The sequence below is a fragment of the Pristiophorus japonicus genome, chromosome 11, assembly GCF_044704955.1.
Source record: "Pristiophorus japonicus isolate sPriJap1 chromosome 11, sPriJap1.hap1, whole genome shotgun sequence".
Lineage (NCBI taxonomy): Eukaryota > Metazoa > Chordata > Chondrichthyes > Pristiophoridae > Pristiophorus > Pristiophorus japonicus.
In genome coordinates this window covers 154,491,308-154,518,325 of record NC_091987.1, presented here as the reverse complement: position 1 = coordinate 154,518,325, position 27,018 = coordinate 154,491,308, and the positions used below count along the sequence as shown (strand labels likewise).

Here is a 27,018-nt window from a genome sequence, read left to right as displayed (position 1 = left end):
GTGTGTGTGCCCCAGTGGAGTCTGTGTGTGTGCATTCCAGTGCAATGTCTGTGTGCCCCAGTGCAGTGTTTGTGCCCCAGTGCAGTGCGTGTGTGCCCCAGTGCAGCACACCACAGTGCAGCGCGCGCCTCAGTGCAGTGTGTGCGCCCCACAGTGGAGTGTGTGTGTCCGAGTGAAGTGTGTGTAGCCCAGTGCAATGTCTGTGTGTCCCAGTAGTGCGTGACCCAGAGCAGTGTGTGTGACCCAGAGCAGTGTGTGTGAGCCGCACTGCAGTGTGTGTTTATGTCCTAGTGCAGTGTGTGTGTGTGGAAAAGCCCGGGAGCACCGAGCGCAGGCGCACAGCGCAGCCTGCCGGCACACGTGACCGGACCCGGGACGGGGAAAGAGAGAGAGCGAGCTCGGGACTGCGGGAGCCCAGGGCTGAGGCACTGAGCGGCCCGCGGGCCCACATACTATGGCGGCGGCCGGCGCGGCGGGGGAGGCCCGCAAACTGAGGTACCAGCACCGACCCCGCGCTCACTGTCAGCGGCCCGGGTCCCGAACCCAGGCCCAGGGCTCCGCTCGGCCTTCTCCATCCGCGCCGTGTGAGGGGGAGCGGGCCGGGTCTGGGTCCAGAGCGGGAGGCAGGGGGGAGGGGGTGTTCGGTCAGCGGATGCCCCAAGTCTGGCAGGGGAGCGGGTGTCATAACTACATGCCCCCCGACCCCGGGGAGCGAGGGTGCCCCCCGGGGACCGAGGGTGCCCCCCCCCAACCCCAGGGACGCAGGGTGCCCCAATCCCAGGGTGCCCCCCAACCTCAGTGACCCAGGGTGCCCCAATCCCAGGGTGCCTCGGGGCCCACGGTGGCCCCCAACCCCGGGACCCAAGGTGCTCCCCGGTTCTTGGAAGAATGATGCCCACATTCTGCCCCCTGCTAGACCTTGACCTTCGGGTACATTGGGGCATTTTTGTTGCCCCAGATTTGAGCATTGACTGACACGGGCGCTGACCCAGATTATCCCACCTTTACATTAACAGTTCCTGTTACCGTGTCAATGGCTCTGCTGTTTGGGCTTTGCCATCTGGCAGACGGGCATGCATGTGTCAGATATATACAAATGCTCCATTCCTCCCACTCAGTATACCGAGGTGCCCACTGTCCTACAAGTCTTGCTTTCAGCCGTGCGATTCCTTGCCCTCTTGTTACCCGCTCCGATTCTAGTTTTCACTTTTGCTTTGACAGACTACCTCCCATACCAGCAGAACGACCATTGATGCAGCACTGGTGGTACACCCAGCCGTGTTTAGACAGACCTACTGCACCACGCAGTTCCTTCCCTTCCCCTTAGATAAGGTTAAGGTTCCAGGCGGCTAAAAGTCTGGTCTGGGGAGGTGGGCCAGGTGGGGAGGGGCTGTGCAGGTATCCAGTGGGTGGAGACTGCTCTGCTCTCCGCAGCCTTGCTCTGACAGCTTCTCCACCGGTTTTGTTTCCGCAGCCACAAGAAGTTCAGAGCGCTGCTGAAAAAAGAGAAGCGGAAAAGAAGACGACAGGCGGAGGCAAAACAGAGAGAGGCCGGTAGGTAGCACAGTCTGATCCCAACCACCCCCCCCCCACCCCCCGCATCCATTCACAGTGTGGCCCTACCTGCATCTATTCGATGTGTGGTGGCCCAGAACATCGTGCAGGAGTGCCTCAGGCCAGAGTCCTAGGCCCAGCCTCCTTCAGTTGCTTCATCAATGATCTTCCCTCCATCCTAAGGTCAGAAGTGTGGGGATGTTCACTGATGATTGCACAGTGTTCACTTCCATTTGCAACTGCTCAGAAAATGAAGCAGTCCGTGCCCGCATGCAGCACAACCTGGACAACATTCAGCTTGGGCTGATAAGTGGCATGTAACATTTGTGCCGTGCAAACACTATATAAACACTGGTTGGGCCACAGCTGGAGCATTGTGTCCAATTCTGGGCCCCGCACTGCAGGAGGATATCAGGGCCTTGAGAGGGAGGTGCAGAGATTTACTAGAATGTTCCAATGATGCAGGATTTCACTTGCATGCACAGACTCGAGAAGCTGGGGTTGTTCTCCTTGGAGCAGAGGAGGTTAAAGCGAGATTTAATAGAGGTGTCTAAAATCACACAGGGATTTGATAGAGTAAATAAGGAGCAATTGTTTCCAGTGGTAGAAGGGTAGGAAATCAGAGGATACAGATTTAAGGTAATTAGCCAAAGGAGAGATAATAGTTATTTTTTACGCAACAAGTTATGATGATCTGGAATGCATTGCCTGTCGGGGTGATGGAAATAGAGTCAATAATAACTTTCAAAAGGGAATTGGATAAATAGTTGCATAGAAACATAGAAAATAGGTGCAGGAGTAGGCCATTTGGCCCTTCGAACCTGCACCGCCATTCAATAAGATCATGGCTGATCATTCCCTCAGCACCCCTTTCCTGCTTTCTCTCCATACTCCTTGATCCCCTTAGCCGTAAGGGCAGTACAATCATTTGCGGGGCTTTGGGGAAAGATCAAAGGATGGGACTAATTGGATAGCTCTTTCAAAGAGCAGCCACAGGCTCAAAAGGCTGAGTGGCCCTCTTTGTGCTGTATGATTCTAACTGCTCGGCAGCACCACCACTGACCGAGCCCTGAAGGATATTGTTGCCAGACTGGGCTTGCAGCAGGTGGTGAGAGAAGTAACCCGAAGGGAAAATTTGTTTGACTCCCATCCTCATCTATCTACCTGTTGCAGATCTACCTACCCATGACAGTATTGGTAGGTTTCTTTCCCCCTTTATTCGTTCATGGGATGTGGGCGTCGCTGGCAAGGCCGGCATTTATTGCCCATCTCTAATTGCCCTTGACAAGGTGGTGGTCCGTGTGGTGAAGGTGCTCCCACAGTGCTGTTAGGGAGGGAGTTCCAGGATTGTGACCCAGCCACGATGAAGGAACAGCCGATATATTTCCCAGTCAGGATGGTGTGTGACTTGGAGGGGAACGTGGAGGTGGTGGTGTTCCCATGCGTCTGTTGCCCTTGTCCTTCTGGGTGGTAGAGGTCGTGGGTTTGGGAGGTGCTGCCGAAGAAGCCTTGGCGAGTTGCTGCAGTGCATCTTGTAGATGGTACACACTGCAGCCACAGTGCGCCGGTGGTGGAGGGAGTGAGTGTTTAAAGTGGTGGATGGGGAGCCAATCAAACGGGCTGCTTTGTCCTGGATGATGTCGAGCTTCACGAGTGTTGTTGGAGCTGCCCTCATCCAGGCAAGTGGAGAGTGTTCCATCACACTCCTGACTTGTGCCTTGTAGATGGCAGAAAGGCTTTGGGGAGTCAGGAGGTGAGATACTCGCCGCAGAATACCCAGCCTCTGACCTGCCGTTGTAGCCACAGTATTTATGGGGCTGGTCCAGTTAAGTTTCTGGTCAATGGTGACGCTCAGGATGTTGATGGTCGGGGATTCGGTGATGGTAATGCCGTTGAATGTCAAGCGGCGGTGGTTAGACTTTCTCTTGTTGGAGATACTCATTGCCTGTTTTTTCCTTCATTGCTTCTCTCACCACCTGCTGCAAGCCCAGTCTGGCAGCTAGATCCTTCAAGACTCGGTCAGTAGTGAGTGGGGTGCCGCAAGGATCAGTGCTGAGGCTTCAGCTATTTACAATCCAAATTAGTGACCTTGAAGGGACCGAGTGTACTGTATCCAAGTTTGCTGACGGTGCAAAGCTCGGTGGGACAGTAAGCTGTGAGGAGAACACAAAGCGTCTGTAAAGGGATATAGATAGAAACATAGAAAATAGGTGCAGGAGTAGGCCATTCGGCCCTTCGAGCCTGCACAGCCCTTCAATAAGATCATGGCTGATCATTCATCTCCGTGCCTCTTTCCTGCTTTCTTTCCATACCCCTCGATCCCTTTAGCTGTAAGCACCATATCTAACTCCCTCTTGAATATATCCAATGAACTGGCATCAACAACTCTCTGCGGCAGGGAATTCCACAGGTTAACAACTCTCTGAATGAAGAAGTTTCTCCTCATCTCAGTCCTAAATGGCCTACCCCTTATTCTAAGATTGTGTCCCCTGGTTCTGGACTTCCCCAACATTGGGAACATTCTTCCCGCCTCTAACCTGTCCAGTCCCGTCAGAATCTTATACGTTTCTATGATTCTTCTAAACCCCAATTGATCCAGTCTCTCCTCATATGTCAGTCCAGCCATCCCTGGAATCAGTCTGGTGAACCTTTGCTGCACTCCTTCAATATCAAGAATGTCCTTCCTCAGATTAGGAGACCAAAACTGAACACAATATTCCAGGTGAGGCATCACCAAGGCCCTGCACAACTGCAGTAAGACCTCCCTGCTCCTATACTCAAATCCCCTAGCTATGAAGGCCAACATGCCATTTGCCTTCTCTTCACCGCCTGCTGTACCTGCATGCCAACTTTCAATGACTGATGAACCATGACACCCAGATCTCGTTGCACCTCCCCTTTTCCTAATCTGCTGCCATTCATAGAAACATAGAAACATAGAAAATAGGTGCAGGAGTAGGCCATTCGGCCCTTCTAGCCTGCACCGCCATTCAATGAGTTCATGGCTGAACATTCAACTTCAGTACCCCATTCCTGCTTTCTCGCCATACCCCTTGATCCCCCTAGCAGTAAGGACTACATCTAACTCCTTTTTGAATATATTTAGTGAATTGGCCTCAACAACTTTCTGTGGTAGAGAGTTCCACAGGTTCACCACTCTCTGGGTGAAGAAGTTCCTCCGCATCTCGGTCCTAAATGGCTTACCCCTTATCCTTAGACTGTGACCCCTGGTTCTGGACTTCCCCAACATTGGGAACATTCTTCCTGCATCTAACCTGTCTAACCCCGTCAGAATTTTATATGTTTCTATGAGGTCCCCTCTCATTCTTCTGAACTCCAGTGAATACAAGCCCAGTTGATCCAGTCTTTCTTGATAGGTCAGTCCCGCCATCCCGGGAATCAGTCTGGTGAACCTTCGCTGCACTCCCTCAATAGCAAGAATGTCCTTCCTCAGGTTAGGAGACCAAAACTGTACACAATACTCCAGGTGTGGCCTCACCAATGCCCTGTACAACTGTAGCAACACCTCCCTGCCCCTGTACTCAAATCCCCTTGCTATGAAGGCCAACATGCCATTTGCTTTCTTAACCGCCTGCTGCACCTGCATGCCAACCTTCAATGACTGATGTACCATGACACCCAGGTCTCTTTGCACCTCCCCTTTTCCTAATCTGTCACCATTCAGATAATAGTCTGTCTCTCTGTTTTTACCACCAAAGTGGATAACCTCACATTTATCCACATTATACTTCATCTGCCATGCATTTGCCCACTCACCTAACCTATCCAAGTCGCTCTGCAGCCTCACAGCATCCTCCTCGCAGCTCACACTGCCACCCAACTTAGTGTCATCCGCAAATTTGGAGATACTACATTTAATCCCCTCATCTAAATCATTAATGTACAGTGTAAACAGCTGGGGCCCCAGCACAGAACCTTGCGGTACCCCACTAGTCACTGCCTGCATTCTGAAAAGTACCCATTTACTCCTACTCTTTGCTTCCTGTCTGACAACCAGTTCTCAATCCATGTCAGTACACTACCCCCAATCCCATGTGCTCTAACTTTGCACATCAATCTCTTGTGTGGGACCTTGTCGAACGCCTTCTGAAAGTCCAAATATACCACATCAACTGGTTCTCCCTTATCCACTCTACTGGAAACATCCTCAAAAAATTCCAGAAGATTTGTCAAGCATGATTTCCCTTTCACAAATCCATGCTGACTTGGACCTATCATGTCACCTCTTTCCAAATGCACTGCTATGACATCCTTAATAATTGATTCCATCATTTTACCCACTACCGATGTCAGGCTGACATTCCCTGTTTTCTCTCTCCCTCCTTTTTTAAAAAGTGGGGTTACATTGGCTACCCTCCACTCCATAGGAACTGATCCAGAGTCAATGGAATGTTGGAAAATGACTGTCAATGCATCCACTATTTCCAAGGCCACCTCCTTAAGTACTCTGGGATGCAGTCCATCAGGCCCTGGGGATTTATCCGCCTTCAATCCCATCAATTTCCCCAACACAATTTCCCGGCTAATAAGGATTTCCCTCAGTTCCTCCTCCTTACTAGACCCCCCGACCCCTTTTATAACCGGAAGGTTGTTCGTGTCCTCCTTCGTGAATACCGAACCAAAGTACTTGTTCAATTGGTCCGCCATTTTTTTGTTCCCCGTTATGACTTCCCCTGATTCTGACTGCAGGGGACCTACGTTTGTCTTTACTAACCTTTTTCTCTTTACATATCTATAGAAACTTTTGCAATCCGTCTTAATGTTCCCTGCAAGCTTCTTCTCATACTCCATTTTCCCTGCCCTAATCAAACCCTTTGTCCTCCTCTGCTGAGTTCTAAATTTCTCCCAGTCCCCAGGTTCGCTGCTATTTCTGGCCAATTTGTATGCCACTTCCTTGGCTTTAATACTATCCCTGATTTCCCTTGATAGCCACGGTTGAGCCACCTTCCCTTTTTTATTTCTATGCCAGACAGGAATGTACAATTGTTGTAGTTCATCCATGCGGTCTCTAAATGTCTGCCATTGCCCATCCACAGTCAACCCCTTAAGTATCATTCGCCAATCCATCTCAGCCAATTCACGCCTCATACCTTCAAAGTTAGCCGCCTTTAAGTTCTGGACCATGGTCTCTGAATTAACTGTTTCATTCTCCATCCTAATGCAGAATTCCACCATATTATGGTCACTCTTCCCCAAGGGGCCTCGCACAACGAGATTGCTAATTAATCCTTTCTCATTACATAACACCCAGTCTAAGATGGCCTCCCCCCTAGTTGGTTCCTCGACATATTGGTCTAAAAAACCATCCCTTATGCACTCCAGAAAATCCTCCTCCACCGTATTGCTTCCAGTTTGGTTAGCCCAATCTATGTGCATATTAAAGTCACCCATTATAACTGCTGCACCTTTATTGCACGCACCCCTAATTTCCTGTTTGATGCCCTCCCCAACATCACTACTACTATTTGGAGGTCTGTACACAACTCCCACTAACGTTTTTTGCCCTTTGGTGTTCTGCAGCTCTACCCATATAGATTCCACATCATCCAAGCTAATGTCCTTCCTAACTATTGCCTTAATCTCCTCCTTAACCAGCAATGCTACCCCACCTCCTTTTCCTTTTATTCTATCCTTCCTGAGTGTTGAATACCCCTGGATGTTGAGTTCCCAGCCCTGCTCATCCTGGAGCCACGTCTCCGTAATCCCAATCACATCATATTTGTTAACATCTATTTGCACAGTTAATTCATCCACCTTATTGGGGATACTCCTTGCATTAAGACACAAAGCCTTTAGGCTTGTTTTTTTAACACCCTCTGTCCTTTTAGAATTTTGCTGTACAATGGCCCTTTTTGTTCTTTGCCTTGGGTTTCTCTGCCCTCCACTTTTCCTCATCTCCTTTCTGTCTTTTGTTTTTGCCTCCTTTTTGTTTCCCTCTATCTCCCTGCATTGGTTTCCATCCCCCTGCCATATTAGTTTAACTCCTCCCCAACAGCACTAGCAAACACTCCCCCGAGGACATTGGTTCCGATTCTGCCCAGGTGCAGACCGTCCGGATTGTACTGGTCCCACCTCCCCCAGAACCGGTTCCAATGCCCCAGGAATTTGAATCCCTCCCTGCTGCACCATTGCTCAAGCCACGTATTCATCTGAGCTATCCTGCGATTCCTACTCTGACTAGCACGTGGCACTGGTAGCAATCCCGAGATTACTACTTTTGAGGTCCTACTTTTTAATTTAGCTCCTAGCTCCTTAAATTCATTTCGTAGGAACTCATCCCTTTTTTTACCTATGTCATTGGTACCAACGTGCACCACGACAACTGGCTGTTCTCCCTCCCTTTTTAGAATGTCCTGCACCCGCTCCGAGACATCCTTGACCCTTGCACCAGGGAGGCAACATACCATCCTGGAGTCTCGGTTGCGGCCGCAGAAACGCCTATCTATTCCCCTTACAATTGAATCCCCTATCACTATCGCTCGCCCACTCTTTTTCCTGCCCTCCTGTGCAACAGAGCCAGCCACGGTGCCATGAACTTGGCTGCTGCTGCCCACTCCTGATGAGTCATCCCCCTCAACAGCACTCAAAGCAGTGTATCTGTTTTGCAGTGGGATGACCACAGGGGACCCCTGCACTACCTTCCTTGCACTACTCTTCCTGCTGGTCTTCCATTCCCTCGCTGGCTGTGGACCCTTCTCCTGCGGTAAGACCAACTCGCTACACGTGATACTCACGTCATTCTCAGCATCGTGGATGCTCCAGAGTGAATCCACCTTCAGCTCCAACTCCGCAACGCGGACCGTCAGTAGCCGGAGGTGGACACACTTCCCGCACATGTAGTCGTCAGGGACACTGGTGTTGTCCCCGTGTTCCCACATGGTACAGTAGGAGCATATCACATGACCGAGCTGTCCTGCCATGACTTAACCCTTAGATACACTTAAATTGCCGACAACAATGTTAAAAGTTACTGACTAATAAAGAAAAAGAAAAACTACTCACCAATCCGCAGCCAATCACTTACCACGTTGGCTGTGACGTCACCTTTTGATTTCTTTCTACTTCTTTTTTGACTTCTCTCAGCTGGAGCTGCACAGGTACGCCTCTCTCGACGCTCCCCGGACTGCTGAGCCTTTTATAGGCCGCTGCCTCTCTGGACTCCCGCCTCTCTCGACGCTCCCCGGACTGCTGAGCCTTTTATAGGCCGCTGCCTCTCTGGACTCCCGCCTCTCTCGACGCTCCCCGGACTGCTGAGCCTTTTATAGGCCGCTGCCTCTCTCGACTCCCGCCTCTCTCGACGCTCCCCGGATTGCTGAGCCTTTTATAGATAATATTCTGCCTTTGTGTTTTTTCCCCCAAAATAGATAACCTCACATTTATCCACATTATACTGCATCTGCCATGCATTTTCCCACTCACCTAACCTGTCCAAGTCACCCAGCAGTCTCTTAGCGTCCTCCTCACAGCTAAATGAGTGGGCAGTGAAGTGGCAGATGGAGTATAATGTGGGGAAATGTGAGGTTATTCACTTTGGTGGGAAGAATAGAAAAACAGAATATTTTTTAAATGGTGAGAAACTTTTAAATGTTGGTGTTCAGAGAGATTTGGGTGTCCTTGTACAATTGTACAGTTGTACAGGGCCTTGGTGAGGCCACACCTGGAGTATTGTGTACAGTTTTGGTCTCCTAACTTGAGGAAGGACATTCTTGCTATTGAGGGAGTGCAGCGAAGATTCACCAGACTGATTCCCGGGATGGTGGAACTGACCTATCAAGAAAGACTGGATCAACTGGGCTTGTATTCACTGGAGTTCAGAAGAGTGAGAGGGGACCTCATAGAAACGTTTAAAATTCTGACGGGTTTGGACAGGTTGGATGCAGGAAGAATGTTCCCAATGTTGGGGAAGTCCAGAACCAGAGGTCACAGTCTAAGGATAAGGGGTAAGCCATTTAGGACCGAGATAAGGAGAAACTTCTTCACCCAGAGAGTGGTGAACCTGTGGAATTCTCTACCACAGAAAGTTGTTGAGGCCAATTCACTAAATATATTCAAAAGGGAGTTAGATGAAGTCCTTACTACTCGGGGGATCAAGGGGTATGGCGTGAAAGCAGGAAGGGGGTACTGAAGTTGCATGTTCAGCCATGAACTCCTTGAATGGCAGTGCAGGCTAGAAGGGCTGAATGGCCTGCTCCTGCACCTATTTTTCTATGAAACACAGAAAGCGAACATGCAGGTACAGCAAGCAATAAGGAAGGCAAATGGCATGTTGTCCTTTATTGCAAGGGGGGTTGGAGTATAAGGGTAAGGAAGTCCTGCTCCAATTGTATAGGGCCCTAGTGAGACCACACCTGGAGTACTGGGCACAGTTTCGGTCTCTTTATCTAAGGAAGGATATACTTACCTGGGAGGTGGTACAACGGAGGTTCACTAGATTGATTCCTGGGATTGCTACTGCTGTTGGGGAGGATTTAAACTAATATGGCAGGGGGATGGGAACCAATGCAGGGAGACAAAAAGGAGGCAAAAGCAAAAGACAGAAAGGAGATGAGGAAAAGTGGAGGGCAGAGAAACCCAAGGCAAAGAACAAAAAGGGCCACTGTACAGCAAAATTCTTAAAGGACAAAGGGTGTTAAAAAAAACAAGCCTGAAGGCTTTGTGTCTTAATGCAAGGAGTATCCGCAATAAGGTGGATTAACTGTGCAAATAGATGTTAACAAATATGATGTGATTGGGATTACGGAGACGTGGCTCCAGGATGATCAGGGCTGGGAACTCAACATTCAGGAAGGATAGAATAAAAGGAAAAGGAGGTGGGGTAGCATTGCTGGTTAAAGAGGAGATTAATGCAATAGTTAGGAAGGACATTAGCTTGGATGATGTGGAATCTATATGGGTAGAGCTGCAGAACACCAAAGGGCAAAAAACGTTAGTGGGAGTTGTGTACAGACCTCCAAACAGTAGTAGTGATGTTGGGGAGGGCATCAAACAGGAAATTAGGGGTGCATGCAGTAAAGGTGCAGCAGTTATAATGGGTAACTTTAATATGCACATAGATTGGGCTAGCCAAACTGGAAGCAATACGGTGGAGGAGGATTTCCTGGAGTGCATAAGGGATTGTTTTCTAGACCAATATGTCGAGGAACCAACTCGGGGGGGGGGGGGGGGTGGGGGTGGGGGTGGGAAGGTCATCTTAGACTGGGTGTTGTGTAATGAGAGAGGATTAATTAGCAATCTCATTGTGCGAGGCCCCTTGGGGAAGAGTGACCATAATATGGCGGAATTCTGCATTAGGATGGAGAATGAAACAGTTAATTCAGAGACCATGGTCCAGAACTTAAAGAAGGGTAACTTTGAAGGTATGAGGCGTGAATTGGCTAGGATAGATTGGCAAATGATACTTAAGGGGTTGACTGTGGATGGGCAATGGCAGACATTTAGAGACCGCATGGATGAATTACAACAATTGTACATTCCTGTCTGGCGTAAAAATAAAAAAGGGAAGGTGGCTCAACCGTGGCTATCAAGGGAAATCAGGGATAGTATTAAAGCCAAGGAAGTGGCATACAAATTGGCCAGAAATAGCAGCGAACCCGGGGACTGGGAGAAATTTAGAAGTCAGCAGAGGAGGACAAAGGGTTTGATTAGGGCAGGGAAAATGGAGTATGAGAAGAAGCTTGCAGGGAACATTAAGGCGGATTGCAAAAGTTTCTATAGGTATGTAAAGAGAAAAAGGTTAGTAAAGACAAACATAGGTCCCCTGCAGTCAGAATCAGGGGAAGTCATAACGGGGAACAAAGAAATGGCAGACCAATTGAACAACTATTTGGTTTGGTATTCACTAAGGAGGACACAAACAACATTCCAGATATAAAAGGGGTCAGAGGGTCTAGTAAGGAGGAGGAACTGAGGGAAATCTTTATTAGTCGGGAAATTGTGTTGGGGAAATTGATGGGATTGAAGGCCGATAAATCCCCAGGGCCTGATGGACTGTATCCCAGAGTACTTCAGGAGGTGGCCTTGGAAATAGCGGATGCATTGACAGTCATTTTCCAACATTCCATTGACTCTGGATCAGTTCCTATTGAGTGGAGGGTAGCCAATGTAACCCCACTTTTTAAAAAAGGAGGGAAGAGAGAAAACAGGGAATTATAGACCGGTCAGCCTGACCTCAGTAGTGGGTAAAATGATGGAATCAATTATTAAGGATGTCATGGCAGCGCATTTGGAAAATGGTGACATGATAGGTCCAAGTCAGCATGGATTTGTGAAAGGGAAATCATGCTTGACAAATCTTCTGGAATTTTTTGAGGATGTTTCCAGTAGAGTGGACAAGGGAGAACCAGTTGATGTGGTATATTTGGACTTTCAGAAGGCTTTCGACAAGGTCCCACACAAGAGATTAATGTGCAACGTTAAAGCACATGGGATTGGGGGTAGTGTGCTGACGTGGATTGAGAACTGGTTGTCAGACAGGAAGCAAAGAGTAGGAGTAAGTGGGTACTTTTCAGAATGGCAGGCAGTGACTAGTTGGGTACCGCAAGGTTCTGTGCTGGGGCCCCAGCTGTTTACACTGTACATTAATGATTTAGACGAGGGAATTAAATGTAGTATCTCCAAATTTGCAGATGACACTAAGTTGGGTGGTAGTGTGAGCTGCGAGGAGGATGCTATGAGGCTGCAAAGTGAGTTGGATAGGTTAGGTGAGTGGGCAAATGCATGGCAGATGAAGTATAATGTGGATAAATGTGAGGTTATCCACTTTGGTGGTAAAAACAGAGAGACAGACTATTATCTGAATGGTGACAGATTAGGAAAAGGGGAGGTGCAACAAGACCTGGGTGTCATGGTACATCAGTCATTGAAGGTTGGCATGCAGGTACAGCAGGCGGTTAAGAAAGCAAATGACATGTTGGCCTTCATAGCGAGGGGATTTGAGTACAGGGGCAGGGAGGTGTTGCTACAGTTGTACAGGGCCTTGGTGAGGCCACACCTGGAGTATTGTGTACAGTTTTGGTCTCCTAACTTGAGGAAGGACATCTTGCTATTGAGGGAGTGCAGCGAAGGTTCACCAGATTGATTCCCGGGATGGTGGGACTGACCTATCAAGAAAGACTGGATCAACTGGACTTGTATTCACTGGAGTTCAGAAGAATGAGAGGGGACCTCATAGAAACGTTTAAAATTCTGATGGGTTTAGACAGGTTAGATGCAGGAAGAATGTTCCCAATGTTGGGGAAGTCCAGAACCAGGGGTCACAGTCTAAGGATAAGGGATAAGCCATTTAGGACCGAGATGAGGAGAAACTTCTTCACCCAGAGAGTGGTGAACCTGTGGAATTCTCTACCACAGAAAGTTGTTGAGGCTAATTCACTAAATATATTCAAAAGGGAGTTAGATGAAGTCCTTACTACTAGGGGGATCAAGGGGTATGGCGAGAAAGCAGGAAGGGGTACTGAAGTTGCATGTTCAGCCATGAACTCATTGAATAGCGGTGCAGACTAGAAGGGCCGAATGGCCTACTCCTGCACCTATTTTCTATGTTTCTATCCAATTAGTTCCACACCCCTGCTGTCTTCCCTTCACCCTGAAAATTGGTCCTCTTCATGTTCATGTCCAATTGCCTTTTCAAATTCCTATGGATTGTGATTCACACAGACTTTCAGATAGTGCGTCGCAGATTACAACAACCCTCTGTGAAATACTCTCTTCTCATTTCCCTTCTCATTCTTTTGCCAATTATTGGTGAATACATAGCGCCAAAGAAACAAGTTTCAAGCACCAAACTCCCAACCTGTACAGCCCCAGTGGCCTAATGGATAAGGCCCTGGTCTTCTAAGCTAAAGATTGTGGGTTCAAATCCCATCTCGGGTAAAGAAAACTTTGGCCCAAAACACCTTCTGTCAACATTACCGCCTTCTGTGACAGGCAGATAGCTTTACTTTTACAATCATAGAATGGTACAGTGCAGTCTATCGCGCCTGTGATGTATTATTGGACCATATCCAATTTACCTCACTCCCTTCATCGCTCCCCATAGCAGTGTCTTTTTTCCCCTTCAACTACTTACCTAATTCACTTTTGAAAGTTACTATTGAATCTGCTTCCACTGCCCTTTCAGGCAGCGCGTTCCCGATCATAGCATCCCGCTGTGAAAAAACATATTTGCTCATGTCGCCTCTAATTCTTTTGCCAATCACCTTAACTCTGTATCCTCTGGTTTCTGACCCTTCAGCCACTGTGTCTCCTTATTTACTCAGTATAATGAAAGCCATTCATGGTTTTAAACACTTCAATCAAATCTCCTCCTAGCCTTCTCTGCTCAAAGGAGAACAACCCTAGTTCCTCCAGTCTCTACGTCACTGAAGTCCCTCATCCCTGATACCGTTCCAGTAAATCTCTGCACCCTGACTAAGGCCTTGATATCCTTCCTAAAGTGTGCCATTCTGTGACACAGGTAGCTTTCCATTTAATGTAATAACCAATCCAAGGCAGCTCCTGCTCAGCACCCTCTCACTCTGTCGCTCACTGTCCAGTGGCACAATGCTTCTACCAAGCTGTGCGCCCTCATAACACTCAGGAACAATTCAAACCGCACTTTTTCAAAGAAGAGCAGGGGAGTTCTCCCCGGTGCCCTGGACAATATTTATCCCTCAATTACCATCACATTGCATTTTGTGGGAGCTTGCTGTGCGCAAATCGACTGCCGCGTTTCCCACATTACAACAGTGACTACACTCCAAAAGTACTTCATTGGCTGTAAAGTGCTTTGAGACGTCCGGTGGTCGTGAAAAGATCTCTCTCTTCATTCTCAGCCTTTTGCACTATTTAGTCTTATTCATTCAGTCCCAACACTGCACTCTGAGTGGAGCACTGCTCAACACCAACCAGCGGTTTAAATAAGGAGGCTCCCGAATGTTTGGGCTGACTCTCCCATTGTTCAAATGGTGGGTTCGGGCTGACCCTGTGTTTAAATGGTGGGTTCTATCTGACCCTGTGTTTAAATGGTGGGTTCAGGCTGATCCTGTGTTTAAATGGTGGGTTCAGGCTGACCCTGTGTTTAAATGGTGGGTTCTATCTGACCCTGTGTTTAAATGGTGGGTTCAGGCTGACCCTGTGTTTAAATGGTGGGTTCAGGCTGACCCTGTGTTTAAATGGTGGGTTCAGGCTGACTGTTTAAATGGTGTTCAGGCTGATCCTGTGTTTAAATGATGGGTTCAAGCTGACTTTGTTTTAAATGGTAGGTTCAGGCTGACCCTGTGTTTAAATGGTGTTCAGGCTGACCCTGTGTTTAAATGGTGGGTTCAGGCTGACTGTGTTTTAATGGTGTTCGGGCTGACCTTGTGTTTAAATGGTGGGTTCTGGCTGACTGTGTTTAAATGGTGTTCAGGCTGATCCTGTGTTTAAATGATGGGTTCAGGCTGACTGTGTTTTAAATGGTAGGTTCAGGCTGACCCTATGTTTAAATGGTGTTCAGGCTGACCCTGTGTTTAAATGGTGGGTTCAGGCTGACTGTGTTTTAATGGTGTTCGGGCTGACCTTGTGTTTAAATGGTGGGTTCAGGCTGACTCTGTGTTTAAATGGTGGGTTCGGGCTGACCCTGTGTTTAAATGGTGGGTTCAGGCTGACCCTGTGTTTAAATGGTGTTCAGGCTGACCCTGTGTTTAAATGGTGGGTTCAGGCTGACTGTGTTTTAATGGTGTTCGGGCTGACCTTGTGTTTAAATGGTGGGTTCAGGCTGACTCTGTGTTTAAATGGTGGGTTCGGGCTGACCCTGTGTTTAAATGGTGGGTTCGGGCTGACCCTGTGTTTAAATGGTGGGTTCAGGCTGACCCTGTGTTTAAATGGTGGATTCGGGCTGACCCTGTGTTTAAATGGTGGGTTCGGGCTGACCCTGTGTTTAAATGGTGGGTTCAGGCTGACCCTGTGTTTAAATGGTGGATTCGGGCTGACCCTGTGTTTAAATGGTGTTCAGGCTGACCCTGTGTTTAAATGGTGGGTTCAGGCTGACTGTTTAAATGGTGTTCGGGCTGACCCTGTGTTTTAATGGTGGGTTCAGACTGACCCTGTGTTTAAATGGTGGGTTCAGGCTGACCCTGTGTTTAAATGGTGAGTTCAGGCTGACTTTTAGGGGTAGATTTTCCACTTTGTTTGCATACATAATGCTAACTTAACGCCCATTTTACTGCTGAAATGGCGTGTAACGCCCAGATATCGCCCATTTAACCACAAAATAGAAACTGACTGGCCTGTTTCGGACACTTATCGCCGAGCTTTACTTTCCCCATGTGCATAACGCCGGGAAAAAATATTACCGCCCGCCCACTTTTTTTATGCGGGATCATCAGAATGGGCGAAATCAACGGCCATAATATTGCCCACGGAATGAACACCGAGATTCCGCACGGAATTAACACCGTGATTCAATAATGCCGCCCGCCCACTTTTTTTGACGCAAAACTCACATTTGCCGAAAATAACAGGATCGCCCAGCATCACTTTCACCACCTCGTACACATCTCGCCCACAATATCGCTCGCCCAAAACACCACTCAGAAAAAGTGGGACTGTTCTCAACGAATCACAGCGAATGGTGTGGGTGCCATTTTTAAAATCGTAGGTTGCTTTATTCAAAAGGCTGCTTCAACTTCGGGGGAGTTTGCATTGACTCTGGAGTTCTTCTCAGGTGAAGTGAGCATCGCAACAGACATATTTTCAGAATCTGGACTATTGGGGGTTCACTGTAGGTGTATTTTAGTGAGGAAATTATTGCTTCTGATCAATCGCTATTATACTTTCATTGCAATGGGGCCAGCCATTTTTTCAGCCTGCATCGATTAATACGCAGATGCTGCAGAGTGCAGATGGCTCAATGTGTGATGTCCCCAATTTAAGACGTGCAAGAATGAGGAGGAGGGCCAGACCATATAAACCCCGCACTTACAGGGAAAAGAGGTCTTACCCTAACCCTAACACCTGCCTTCGGAGACTGCACTTCCACAAGGTGGTGATCACTGAATAATGTGAGTTCATCAGGCCACATATACAGCCTGCTATCAGGACATCAGAGTCGGTCGAGGTCAAGCTCACCGCGGCACTGTCTTTCTACGTATCCGGTTCCTTTCAGACCTCCACGGTCGAGATTTCCCCTCTGTCTCGCCATGCCTTGGAAATAGCGGATGCATTGACAGTCATTTTCCAACATTCCATTGACTCTGGATCAGTTCCTATCGAGTGGAGGGTAGCCAATGTAACCCCACTTTTTAAAAAAGGAGGGAGAGAGAAAATGGAATTATAGACCGGTCAGCCTGACCTCAGTAGTGGGTAAAATGATGGAATCAATTATTAAGGATGTCATAGCAGCACATTTGGAAAATGGTGACATGATAGGTCCAAGTCAGCATGGATTTGTGAAAGGGAAATCATGCTTGACAAATCTTCTGGAATTTTTTGAGGATGTTTCCAGTAAAGTGGACAAAGGAGAACCAGTTGATGTGGTATATTTGGACTTTCAGAAGGCTTTCGACAAGGTCCCACACAAGAGATTAATGTGCAAAGTTAAAGCACATGGGATTGGGGGTAGTGTGCTGACGTGGATTGAGAACTGGTTGTCAGACAGGAAGCAAAGAGTAGGAGTAAATGGATACTTTTCAGAATGGCAGGCAGTGACTAGTGGGGTACCGCAAGGTTCTGTGCTGGGGCCCCAGCTGTTTACATTGTACATTAATGATTTAGACGAGGGGATTAAATGTAGTATCTCCAAATTTGCAGATGACACTAAGTTGGGTGGCAGTGTGAGCTGCGAGGAGGATGCTATGAGGCTGCAGAGTGACTTGGATAGGTTAGGTGAGTCGGCAAATGAATGGCAGATGAAGTATAATGTGGATAAATGTGAGGTTATCCACTTTGGTGGTAAAAACAGAGAGACAGACTATTATCTGAATGGTGACAGATTAGGAAAAGGGAAGGTGCAACGAGACCTGGGTGTCATGGTACATCAGTCATTGAAGGTTGGCATGCAGGTACAGCAAGCGGTTAAGAAAGCAAATGGCATGTTGGCCTTCATAGCGAGGGGATTTGAGTACAGGGGCAGGGAGGTGTTGCTTTAGTTGTACAGGGCCTTGGTGAGGCCACACCTGGAGTATTGTGTACAGTTTTGGTCTCCTAACTTGAGGAAGGACATTCTTGTTATTGAGGGAGTGCAGCGAAGATTCACCAGACTGATTCCCGGGATGGTGGGACTGACCTATCAAGAAAGACTGGATCAACTGGACTTGTATTCACTGGAGTTCAGAAGAATGAGAGGGGACCTCATAGAAACATATACAATTCTGACGGGGTTAGACAGGTTAGATGCAGGAAGAATGTTCCCAATGTTGGGGAAGTCCAGAACCAGGGGTCACAGTCTAAGGATAAGGGGTAAGCCATTTAGGACTGAGATGAGGAGAAACTTCTTCACCCAGAGAGTCGTGAACCTGTGGAATTCTCTACCACAGAAAGTAGTTGAGGCCAATTCACTAAATATATTCAAAAGGGAGTTAGATGAAGTCCTTACTACTAGGGGGATCAAGGGGTATGGCGAGAAAGCAGGAAGGGGGTACTGAAGTTTCATGTTCAGCCATGAACTCATTGAATGGCGGTGCAGGCTAGAAAGGCTGAATGGCCTGCTCCTGCACCTATTTTCTATGTTTCTATGAGAGGGTTGTCCTATGATGAGAGATTGTGTAGACTGGGCCGATACTCTCTGGAGTTTAGGAGAATGAGAGGTGATCTCATTGAAACATACAAGATTCTGAGGGGGATTGACAGGGTAGATGCTGAGAGGATGTTTCCCCCGGGCTGGAGAGTCTAGAACCAGGGGACACAGTCTCAGGATAAGGGGTAGCCATTTAAGACTGAGATCAGGAGGAATTTCTTCACTCAGAGGGTTGTGAATCTTTGGAATTCTCTGCCCCAGAGGGCTGTGGATGCTGAGTCTGAATATATTCAAGGCTGAGATCAATAGATTATTGGACCCTAGGGGAATCCAAGGGATATGGGGATCGGGCGGGAAAGTGGAGTTGAGGTCGATGATCAACCATGATCTCATTGAATGATGGAGCAGGCTCGAGGGGCCATAGGGTCTACTCCTGCTCCTAATTCTTGAGTACTTATGTTCTTATCACCTAAAGCTGTAAGGGTCTGGAGTCAATGTTGAAGTCTCTGAGCCATTTCGCTCAGACTGTGCTCTCACCTCTGAAGGGTCAGTCAGCTGCTTATGCCAAGCAATAAGTAATAACAATCGTGATCCACAAGGCTTTCGGGTGGATGTAAAGGATCTCGTGGCACTATTCAAAGAGTAGCAGGGAGTTCTTCGCTTCCCCCAACCAACTGCATGGGCACCAGATACCTGCTGAACCTTTCATGTGGAGCTTGCTGTGCACAGACTATAAAGCAGTGACTGCACTTCAAAAGTCAGTCATCCCTTTAGGATGTCCGCAGGATGTAAAGGACACATTCTTTATGACCCACAAAACTAATATATCTTGACAGAGGAAGATAATACTCTCTTGTGTAATAGTGCTGCAGACATAGTATCAACAGCCTTTGTTACCAGCACTGCCCTCGTTGCTATCTCTACATTCTTCTCCCAACACTACACCCTCCATCCTGTAACCTCCACCCTTCCCGCTCCCATCAACGCATCTTTTGAGCTGCTTTTGTGTTAATGGTCATAGAGGCAAGGAATAGATCTGATGACTGCACTCCATAGGGTAAGAGTGTGGCTGCCGTGACCTGATTGTAGCCCAGACCTGCAATAATGTGGGTCTGATTGTGCCGTCAGGGAGCAGGTTGGAGCAGTGTGAATGCAATAAGTCAAAGGGTATGGGCAGCAGTCTCCAGGTGTTCACCACGCTGCATGGACCGCCTGTTACCAACCCTTTTATATCTATCGCCTTGTCCTGCAGTTGTGGTTTAAGTTAACAGTACTCTGGATTATGCTTTTTTTGTGTTTGACATAGTGTGATAATAAAGCTGAATAAGGTCTCCTCCTCTACTTCCTTTCAAGCCTGAAGACTGCCAGGTTTCTGTTATTGTTGCCCTCATAACTCAGTTATCTGACATCAGGAATCTGCTTTGTGGCCCTTCTGTACCAGCCTCCAGCACTTGAATTTGTCGCTGTGCCTCGGTAACAAGAACTAAACGCTTAACTTGAGCTCCAACTCCCACGAATTCTTGAGGATTGATTGCTGTTTCCCCCATAGCCGAGCAGGTCAGACAGCCTTGCAGAAGAAATGAGATGCATCGGGTGTACTGTCGAGTAGTCATTTTCACAACCTATTGACGTGAGAACACGTTTGGCTTTCAAACTGGGTTTGCTGCTTCAGCTGTAGTTATAAAGTTGAACTTTAGGGGGGAATTTTCAGGGTTCTGGGGAAAGAGCAGGGAGTGTGTTTAATTGAATCGCTCTTTCAAAGAGCCAGTACAGGCACCATGTATAATCTGTAATAGAGTAACCTTTGTTTTGGAGCTGGAATTCGACTCAAAGAAGTGCTTGTGGGAAAAGAATTATGTATTCTGCATTTCACGGTTCCAAATGATTGTGATGGGGCCTGTATCAACATGGCAGCCTCACAGAGCCTGAATGGTGTTTGTTTTGTTTTTATGAAAGTCCTCAAACAATTACTGAGTAGAATTATGGGAAGTGCTGAGATTGTAGGCTTATTGGAAACTTGTGCTTTACTAAGAATGGCCTTGAAATGCTGAATAGGGGAAAAGTTCCCTTCTACAAATGTGTTGATCATTCTTTGATTTAATGCACACCTGTACATCATGTTTAACATGGTGAGTACCAATGTACTTGGGTTTTATACACACACTTGTGTTTGTGGCAGCTGCATGAACTGAACTATGGTCATTGACTTCCAGAATTAGCTATTAAAGACGAGGCAGAAGAGGCAGAAGACCTCGAAGATGAAGAAGAAGATGATAAAGAGTTGGAGACTGAAAGGTCAGTGACCCTTTGAAACCAGGAAGTTGCTTTTCATTTTTAATGCACGAGGCGGGTCACAAATTTCACTCAGTGCTCAGTTAAAGAGATTGAGCAATTTAATGGTTAAACATTTGCAAAAAGCAACATCATTTTAAAATGGTTTCTTTTTTCCCCACTTTTTAAAAAAGAAGTCATCCTGATGGTCTGGACTTTGTGTTTTGGACTGTGGGTTGCTATAATTGGCTGTGGCTGACTGGAGGAATTATTGGTTTGGCCTTTGTTGCTTTTACTCAACTGAAATATTCATTTCTGTGCACTAACTGAGGGAGTGCCACACTGTTGGAGGGGCAGTACTGAGGGAATGCTGCACTGTCGGAGGGACAGTACTGAGGGAGTGCTGCGCTGTCGGAGGGGCAGTACTGAGGGAGTGCCGCACTGTCGGAAGGCAGTACTGAGAGAGCGCTGCACTGTCGGAGGGATAGTACTGAGGGAGCACTGCACTGTCGGAGGGATAGTACTGAGGGAGCACTGCACTGTCGGAAAGTAGTACTGATGGAGTGCTGCACTGTCGGAGGGGCAGTACTGAGGGAGTGCTGCACTGTCGGAGGGCAGTACTGAGGGAGTGCTGCACTGTCGGAGGGGCAGTACTGAGGGAGTGCCGCACTGTCGGAGGGGCAGTACTGAGGGAGTGCTGCACTGTCGGAGGAATAGTACTGAGGGAGCACTGCACTGTCGGAGGGTAGTACTGAGGGAGTACTGAGGGAGCGCTGCACTGTCGGAGGGGCAGTACTGAGGGAGTGCTGCACTGTCGGAGGGCAGTACTGAGGGAGTGCCGCACTATCGGAGGGGCAGTACTGAGGGAGTGCCGCACTGTCGGAGGGGCAGTACTGAGGGAGTGCCGCACTGTCGGAGGGGCAGTACTGAGGGAGTGCCGCACTGTCGGAGGGGCAGTACTGAGGGAGTGCCGCACTGTCGGAGGGGCAGTACTGAGGGAGTGCCGCACTGTCGGAGGGGCAGTACTGAGGGAACGCTGCACTGTCAGAGGGGCAGTCTTTTGGATGAGACGTGAAACCAAAGCCCCGTCTGCTCTCGGGTAGATGTAAAAGGTCCCCTGGCACTTGGTGTCCTGGCCTACATCAGTAAAACAGATGATGTGGTCATTATCGTATTGCTGTTTGTGGGAGTTTGCTGTTGGCTGCTGTGTTTCCTGCATTACAACAATGGTGTACAACTCCGCTTTGAAATCGCACAGGATTACATTTGAAACTGGTTGTCTTCATTCTGCTAACACATTGTTGGGCTTCATAATTGCCAAGAAAAAGTGCCTTGCATCAGTTTTTAATGCCTCCTTCTCTCTGGACTTGAATGTAGGAGGTATGATTAAGAAGTTTGCAGATTTATACAAAAATTGGCTGTGTGGTTGATGAAAAAGAAAGCTGTAGACTGCAGGAAGATATCAATGGACTAGTCAGGTGGGCAGGACAGTGGCAAATGGAATTCAATCCGGATAAGTGTGAGGTAATGCATTTGGGGAGGGCTAACAAGGCAAGGGAATCTTTTCTTCTGAGGCAGTCCCTCGGGCTCGATGATGTCTTGCTTCCACACTAATATGAGTTCTCAGGTGACTGAAGAGACAGATGTGGGACCTACAGTCTCTGTCACAGGTGGGGCAGACGGTGGTTGGAGGGACGATGGGTGGGGTGCTTGGTTTGTCGTACGCTCCTTCCGCTGTTTATACTTGGTTTCCACGTGCTCTCGGCGAAGAGACTCGAGATGTTCGACGCCTTCCCGGATGCTTCTCCTCCACTTTGGGCGGTCTTGGGCCAGGGACTCCCAGGTGTCAGTGGGGATGTTGCACTTTTTCAAAGAGGCTTTGAGGGTGTCCTTGAAACGTTTCCTCTGCCCACCTGGGGCTCGCTTGCCGTGTCGGAGCTCGGAGTAAAGCGCTTGTTTTGGGAGTCTCGTGTCGGGCATCGGACAATGTGGCCCGTCCATCGGAACTGATCGAGCGTGGTCAGTGCTTCGTGGCTGGGGATGTTGGCCTGAGCGAGAACACTGATGGTGCGTCTGTCCTCCCAGGGGATTTGCAGGATCTTGTAGGAGGCAGCATTGGTGGTACTTCTCCAGTGGTTTGATTTGCCTGCTGTACATAATTCACGTCTCTGAAGCGTATAGGAGGGCGGGTATCACCACTGCTCTGTAGACCATGAGCTTGGTGCGGGTTTGAGGTCCTGGTCATCAAATACCCTCTTCCTCAGGCGACCGAAGGTTGCTCTGACACACTAAAGGCGGTGTTGGACGTCTGCCCTTGTTGACAGTAGGCTCCTGAGGTATGGAAAATGGTCCATGTTGTCATGAATCTTGATAATCGGGGGACAGTACTGTATGGCGGGGGCAGGTTGGTAGAGAACCTTTGTCTTACAGATATGTAGTGTAAGGCCCATACTCTCGTACGCTTCGGTGAAGGTGTTGACGATGGTTTGGAGTTGGACCTCTGAGTTGGCGCAGATCCCTGAAGCTAGCAGGCCAGCTAGATAAGATGGTTAAGAAGGCTTACGGAATACTTGCCTTTATTTGCCGAGGCGCAGAATACAAGAGCAGTGGGGTTATGCTTGAACTGTATAAAACACTAGTTAGGCCACAGCTGGAGTACTGCGTGCAGTTCTGGTCACCGCACTGCAGGAAAGATGTGATTGCGCTGGAGAGGGTACAGAGAAGATTTACAAGGAGGTTGCCTGGACTGGAGAATTTTAGCTATGAGGAAAGATTGGATAGGGTGGGGTTTTCACTGGAACAGAGGAGGCTGAGGACAGACCTGAATGAGGTGTATAAAGTTATGAGGGGCCTGGATAGAGTTGATATGACGGACCTATTTTCTTTCACAAAGGGATCAAGACCTCGAGGGCACAGATTTAAAATTGGGGGGAGGTTTAGAGAGGATTTGAGGGGAAATGTCTTCACCCAGAGGGTGGTGGGGGTCTCGAACTTACTGCCTGAAAGGGTAGAGGCAGAAACCCTCACCATATTTAAAAAGTACTTGGATGTACACTTGAAGTGCCGTAACCTACAGGGCTACGGACCAAGAGCTGGAAAGTGGGATTAGGCTGGGTAGTTCTTGGTCGGCCGGCGCGGACACGATGGGCCGCAATGGCCTCCTTCCCTGCTGTAAATTTTTAATAGTTCTATGATTTTTTTTCTTTCTCTGTCTCTCTTCATTAGCTATTACAGTACTGCAGGAATGCTGCATTTTACTTGCATATATAAAAGCACTTTCTTTGGGTGAGCAGAGGCGTGCTGCTAAAATATACGTTGAATGAAATGGTGTATTGTCCCAAAACTGAATTTAGTTGTACGGCAGAAAGATTATGGTGTTGGCTGTATTTGCAGATCTCGGGAAAGCAGTGGTCCTTGAGTCTTTGTGAAACGTGTCGATTGCTGTAGTGCAGTGTTACAGTAACTCTGTCTCGAGTCTTTAGGCAGCGTGTCAATTGTTGTAGTGAAGTGTTACAGTAACTGTGTCTCTTTAGGCAGTGTGTCAATTGCTGCAGTGAAGTGTTTCAGTAACTCTGTCTCTCTTTAGGCAGCATGTTGATTGTTGTAGTGAAGTGTTACAGTAACTCTGTCTCTCTTTAGGCAGCGTGTCGATTGCTGTAGTGACGTGTTACAGTAACTCTCTTTAGGCAGTGTGTCGATTGCTGCAGTGACGTGTTACAGTAACTCTGTCTCTCTTTAGGCAGTGTGTCGATTGCTGTAGTGAAGTGTTACAGTAACTCTGTCTCTCTTTAGGCAGCGTGTCGATTGCTGTAGTGACGTGTTACAGTAACTCTCTTTAGGCAGTGTGTCGATTGCTGTAGTGACGTGTTACAGTAACTCTGTCTCTCTTTAGGCAGTGTGTCGATTGCTGTAGTGAAGTGTTACAGTAACTCTGTCTCTCTTTAGGCAGCGTGTCGATTGCTGTAGTGACGTGTTACAGTAACTCTGTCTCTCTTTAGGCAGTGTGTCGATTGCTGTAGTGCAGTGTTACAGTAACTCTGTCTCTCTTTAGGCAGCGTGTCGATTGCTGTAGTGACGTGTTACAGTAACTCTGTCTCTTTAGGCAGTGTGTCGATTGCTGTAGTGCAGTGTTACAGTAACTCTGTCTCTCTTTAGGCAGTGTGTCGATTGCTGTAGTGACGTGTTACAGTAACTGTCTCTCTTTAGGCAGTGTGTCGATTGCTGTAGTGAAGTGTTACAGTAACTCTGTCTCTCGGCAGTGTGTCGATTGCTGTAGCGCAGTGTTACAGTAACTCTGTCTCTTTAGGCAGTGTGTCGATTGCTGTAGTGCAGTGTTACAGTAACTCTGTCTCTCTTTAGGCAGTGTGTCGATTGCTGTAGTGCAGTGTTACAGTAACTCTGTCTCTCGGCAGTGTGTCGATTGCTGTAGCGCAGTGTTACAGTAACTCTGTCTCTTTAGGCAGTGTGTCGATTGCTGTAGTGCAGTGTTACAGTAACTCTGTCTCTCTTTAGGCAGTGTGTTGATTTCTATAGTGAAGTATTACTGTAACTGTCTCTCTCGGCAGTGTGTCGATTGCTGTAGTGACGTATTACAGTAACTCTGTCTCTCTTTAGGCAGTGTGTCGATTGCTGTAGTGACGTGTTACAGTAACTCTGTCTCTCTTTAGGCAGTGTGTCGATTGCTGTAGTGCAGTGTTACAGTAACTCTGTCTCTCTTTAGGCAGTGTGTCGATTGCTGTAGTGCAGTGTTACAGTAACTGTCTCTCGGCAGTGTGTCGATTGCTTTAGCGCAGTGTTACAGTAACTGTCTCTTTAGGCAGTGTGTCGATTGCTGTAGTGCAGTGTTACAGTAACTCTGTCTCTCGGCAGTGTGTCGATTGCTGTAGTGCAGTGTTACAGTAACTCTGTCTGTCTTTCGGCAGCGTGTCGATTGCTGTAGTGACCTGTTACAGTAACTCTCTCTCTTTCGGCAGTGTGTCGATTGCTGTAGTGCAGTGTTACAGTAACTCACTCTCTCTCTCTCTTTAGGCAGTGTATCGATTGCTGTAGTGCAGTGTTACAGTAACTGTCTCTCTTTAGGCAGCGTGTCGATTGCTGTAGTGCAGTGTTACAGTAACTCTGTCTCTCGGCAGTGTGTCGATTGCTGTAGTGCAGTGTTACAGTAACTCTGTCTCTCTTTAGGCAGTGTGTTGATTTCTATAGTGAAGTATTACTGTAACTGTCTCTCTAGGCAGTGTGTCGATTGCTGTAGTGACGTGTTACAGTAACTCTGTCTCTCTTTCGGCAGTGTGTCGATTGCTGTAGTGACGTGTTACAGTAACTCTGTCTCTCTTTCGGCAGTGTGTCGATTGCTGTAGTGACGTGTTACAGTAACTCTGTCTCTCTTTAGGCAGTGTGTCGATTGCTGTAGTGCAGTGTTACAGTAACTCTGTCTCTCTTTAGGCAGTGTGTCGATTGCTGTAATGCAGTGTTACAGTAACTCTGTCTCTCTTTAGGCAGCGTGTCGATTGCTGTAGTGACGTGTTACAGTAACTCTGTCTCTCGGCAGTGTGTCGATTGCTGTAGCGCAGTGTTACAGTAACTCTGTCTCTTTAGGCAGTGTGTCGATTGCTGTAGTGCAGTGTTACAGTAACTCTGTCTCTCTTTAGGCAGTGTGTTGATTTCTATAGTGAAGTATTACTGTAACTGTCTCTCTAGGCAGTGTGTCGATTGCTGTAGTGCAGTGTTACAGTAACTCTGTCTCTCGGCAGTGTGTCGATTGCTTTAGCGCAGTGTTACAGTAACTGTCTCTTTAGGCAGTGTGTCGATTGCTGTAGTGCAGTGTTACAGTAACTCTCTCTCGGCAGTGTGTCGATTGCTGTAGTGCAGTGTTACAGTAACTCTGTCTTTCGGCAGCGTGTCGATTGCTGTAGTGACCTGTTACAGTAACTCTGTCTCTCTTTCGGCAGCGTGTCGATTGCTGTAGTGACGTGTTACAGTAACTCTCTCTTTAGGCAGTGTGTCGATTGCTGTAGTGACGTGTTACAGTAACTCTGTCTCTCTTTAGGCAGTGTGTCGATTGCTGTAGTGAAGTGTTACAGTAACTCTGTCAATCTTTAGGCAGCGTGTCGATTGCTGTAGTGACGTGTTACAGTAACTCTCTCTCTTTCGGCAGTGTGTCGATTGCTGTAGTGCAGTGTTACAGTAACTCTGTCTCTCTTTAGGCAGTGTGTTGATTTCTATAGTGAAGTATTACTGTAACTGTCTCTCTCGGCAGTGTGTCGATTGCTGTAGTGACGTGTTACAGTAACTGTCTCTCTTTCGGCAGCGTGTCGATTGCTGTAGTGCAGTGTTACAGTAACTCTGTCTCTTTAGGCAGTGTGTCGATTGCTGTAGTGCGGTGTTACAGTAACTCTGTCTCTCTTTAGGCAGTGTGTCGATTGCTGTAGTGCAGTGTTACAGTAACTGTCTCTTTAGGCAGTGTGTCGATTGCTGTAGTG

The 27,018-nt window shown here is 47.9% G+C and overlaps 1 protein-coding gene across 2 annotated transcripts in view; it reads left to right on the top strand.

Annotated features, from left to right (window-relative positions):
• Window positions 1-336: 336 nt before the first annotated feature.
• Window positions 337-27,018, top strand: part of zrsr2 (zinc finger (CCCH type), RNA-binding motif and serine/arginine rich 2) — a 57,112-nt gene continuing 30,430 nt past the window's right edge. For both annotated transcript variants that reach the window (XM_070894208.1, XM_070894206.1), the window contains exons 1-3: window positions 337-495; window positions 1,475-1,554; window positions 20,482-20,563. In XM_070894208.1, the coding sequence (XP_070750309.1) occupies window positions 455-495; window positions 1,475-1,554; window positions 20,482-20,563 (203 nt within the window). In that variant the 5' untranslated portion in view covers window positions 337-454. The remainder of the gene's footprint in view (window positions 496-1,474; window positions 1,555-20,481; window positions 20,564-27,018) is intronic.